Source organism: Brachyistius frenatus, unplaced genomic scaffold, assembly GCF_029030835.1.
Source record: "Brachyistius frenatus isolate BFR_SWC_R1_liver_20210118 unplaced genomic scaffold, ASM2903083v1 Contig_216, whole genome shotgun sequence".
Classification (NCBI taxonomy): domain Eukaryota; kingdom Metazoa; phylum Chordata; class Actinopteri; family Embiotocidae; genus Brachyistius; species Brachyistius frenatus.
In genome coordinates this window covers 157,501-160,000 of record NW_027210815.1, presented here as the reverse complement: position 1 = coordinate 160,000, position 2,500 = coordinate 157,501, and the positions used below count along the sequence as shown (strand labels likewise).

General features: G+C 50.6%; 2 protein-coding genes across 5 annotated transcripts in view; one reads left to right on the top strand and one right to left on the bottom strand.

Annotated features, from left to right (window-relative positions):
* The window catches only part of matr3l1.2 (matrin 3-like 1.2), a 15,027-nt gene extending 14,367 nt beyond the window's left edge, over positions 1-660 (bottom strand). Inside the window, exon 1 of one of the 2 annotated variants that reach the window (XM_069719512.1) lies at positions 175-660. The gene's annotated coding sequence lies outside the window, so the exon portion shown is untranslated. Of the gene's footprint in view, positions 155-174 lie in introns of those variants that run through there. The other variant, XM_069719511.1, reaches the window with a different exon arrangement.
* A 189-nt stretch (positions 661-849) lies between these two features.
* LOC138633351 (polyadenylate-binding protein-interacting protein 2-like) overlaps positions 850-2,500 on the top strand; it is a 2,763-nt gene continuing 1,112 nt past the window's right edge. Inside the window, exons 1-4 of one of the 3 annotated variants that reach the window (XM_069719532.1) lie at positions 850-1,001; positions 1,226-1,405; positions 1,855-2,043; positions 2,329-2,500. The exon at positions 2,329-2,500 is cut by the window's right edge and continues 1,112 nt beyond it. In XM_069719532.1, the coding sequence (XP_069575633.1) occupies positions 1,268-1,405; positions 1,855-2,043; positions 2,329-2,394 (393 nt within the window). In that variant the 5' untranslated portion in view covers positions 850-1,001; positions 1,226-1,267 and the 3' untranslated portion in view covers positions 2,395-2,500. The other 2 variants (XM_069719535.1, XM_069719534.1) reach the window with 2 other exon arrangements.

The window sequence follows — 2,500 nt, the reverse complement described above, 5'->3', positions numbered from 1 at the left end:
AGGCTAACGTTGCTAACTTTAGCTCATTTCATCGGCCCGTATGTATCGAGGCTAACTTATGCAAACACACACAACGCAGCACATAACTGCGCTTTTACCGCTCCGACTTAACGGGTAAACTGCACATAGAAAGCTGTCTGCCGCAGTTCTGTGTGCGGATGTATGAACTCTTACCGTAGTTACTTTAGCGACAAGCAACACAAACGGAAGCGGAAACGCAGTGCGTGAAGACGGAAGTATCGCGATATTTACCCCCGCCCTGCCCCGTTAAACCAAGGTCGAGCAGGTTGTTTTATATTTTGGCAGCTTTTCGTGTTTTCTGTTAAAATGTTAGTTATAAAACACTCAGCTCCACGTCAGCTTCGCTTCCTGTGAGCTGCTTCCGGTTTAGTAACGTGAAAAAGATTGTGGATGAGAACTACAGTGCTGCATTCAGGTGGCCTCTGGAGGTTCCTGATTCAAATTCAGAAACTGAGTCAACTGATTTACGGAGGCCCATTTCCACCAAGAACAAGTGTTTAAAAGTCGAATGACAAATAAAATTCCTCCTGATAATTCAATACAATGACATACCCAGTCAAACTTTAGACTTTTTTTTGCTTATATAAACAGAATAAATTAACCTTAAACATCCAGAACACATCAGACCAGGTATACATCCCAAACAACTATGCTAACATTTATCACACTGAGATTAGATAATTCTATGAAACACTGTATAAACCGTAGTATCAAATTTGGGGAACTTTAATTATGTTTGTGAGAATTAAACGATTCGCCGGATGAAGATTGCTGCTTTCCACGCTGCGCTCCCAGCTCGGTGCTCCCGTTGGTTTTAACGGAACCTGTTGTCCCGTGAAGGCAGCAGCGCGGTTCATCCAATCACGAGCGAGCAGGGAGTGACGCAGCCGATGTAAACAAACAGAGGCAGCGCGGCCATTACAGAAGAGTTCCAGAATCGACCGTTGGCGTCTCGTTCCGTCGAATAAACAGGCCGTCAGGTATTTCCCGCCATAAAGCCGCCGCGCTCAGTGTCCATGCTGTGTCGTCCTGTCTCCGGGGGGTTGTGGCGCCGCTCCGGGGCACAGTAGTTCTCTGTTTCGGGTGTGTTCACGGTGAAAAATGTCGTCGGCTCAATGTTGTTGTTGTCTGTCAGACGGCGGCCTCGGAGCGGGCGGAGGGCTCCGTGTTTGACCGTGACCCTTCTCCCCTGTTCCCCCTGCAGGCTCGCAGACCGACCGACCGAGTCACCGGGAGACCGGGAGAGATGAAAGACCCGAGCATCAGCAACGTCGCGCCGAAGATGACCATCAGCAACGAGGTGATCCTGAACCAGCTGAGCCCCGAGGACGACCCGTTCGCCGAGTACATGTGGATGGAGAACGAGGAGGAGTTCAACCGGCAGGTGAGGAGCAGGGGCGGCAGGTAACACCGGAAACGGTCCCCGGAAGGAGAAAGGCAGCGTCCACAAACAAACAACCAGTGAAAGTTGGAATTAAAGGGACGTTACACCCAGAAACTGTGTTGTTTTACAGGGAAGTCAGAATTAAGGTCGATGATGTAATCAGCTGACAGTTTTGGTCAACAGAGAAACAAGTCGTCGTTGTTGTTGTTGTTGTTGTTGTTTGAGGAACTTTTTTACTGAGAAACCTGTTTTTTCTGGTTTTCACTGAGGAAGAAACGATGAGGAGCTTCAGAAAACACCTGAAATACACAGACGCAAAAAAACAGGAACCAAAGCACTTGAAGACCATTTGACATTAGGTGTGTGTGTGTGTGTGTGTGTGTGTGTGTGTGTGTGTGTGTGTGTGCGTGTGTGTGTGTGTGCGCGTGCCTGTGCGCCGCCTGCGTCAGGTGGAGGAGGAGCTGTGGGAGGAGGAGTTCATCGAGCGCTGCTTCCAGGAGATGCTGGAGGAGGAGGAGCAGTGGGAGTGGTTCATCCCGTCCAGAGACCTGCCCTCCCAGGTGGGGCAGCTGCAGGACCAGATCAGCCTGCTGGTCCTGGACGCAGATGTCCACGCAGACGCAGACATGGAGGTCGTGGTGAGTTCAGGGGGCGTCCGCCATGTCTTCAGGGCCCATACATGTCAGCAGCTAGTTTGATCCGGTTTAGGTACGGTTTGATCCGGTTTAGGTACGGTTTGATCCGGTTTAGGTACGGTTTGATCCGGTTTAGGTACGGTTTGATCCGGTTTAGATCCAGTTTGATCTGGTTTGGATCCAGTTTGATCTGGTTTAGATCCAATTTGATCTCAGTACCTACACCATCATCCTCAGCAACAAGAGGGTCGTTTCTCATCAAGCTCCTCCCCCTCCCTCCTCTTCTAGGTGAACAGCAATCTGAACCCTAACGCCAAGGAGTTCACCCCGGGCATCGAGAAACACGTCATGTGACCCCGCCGAGCTCCACCAGGCCCCTCCCCAGTCCGCACTGTGACATCATCGACAAGATGTCTGCCGTTACTTTCCAGCTGCCACTCGACCTTCAGCCTGACGTGTT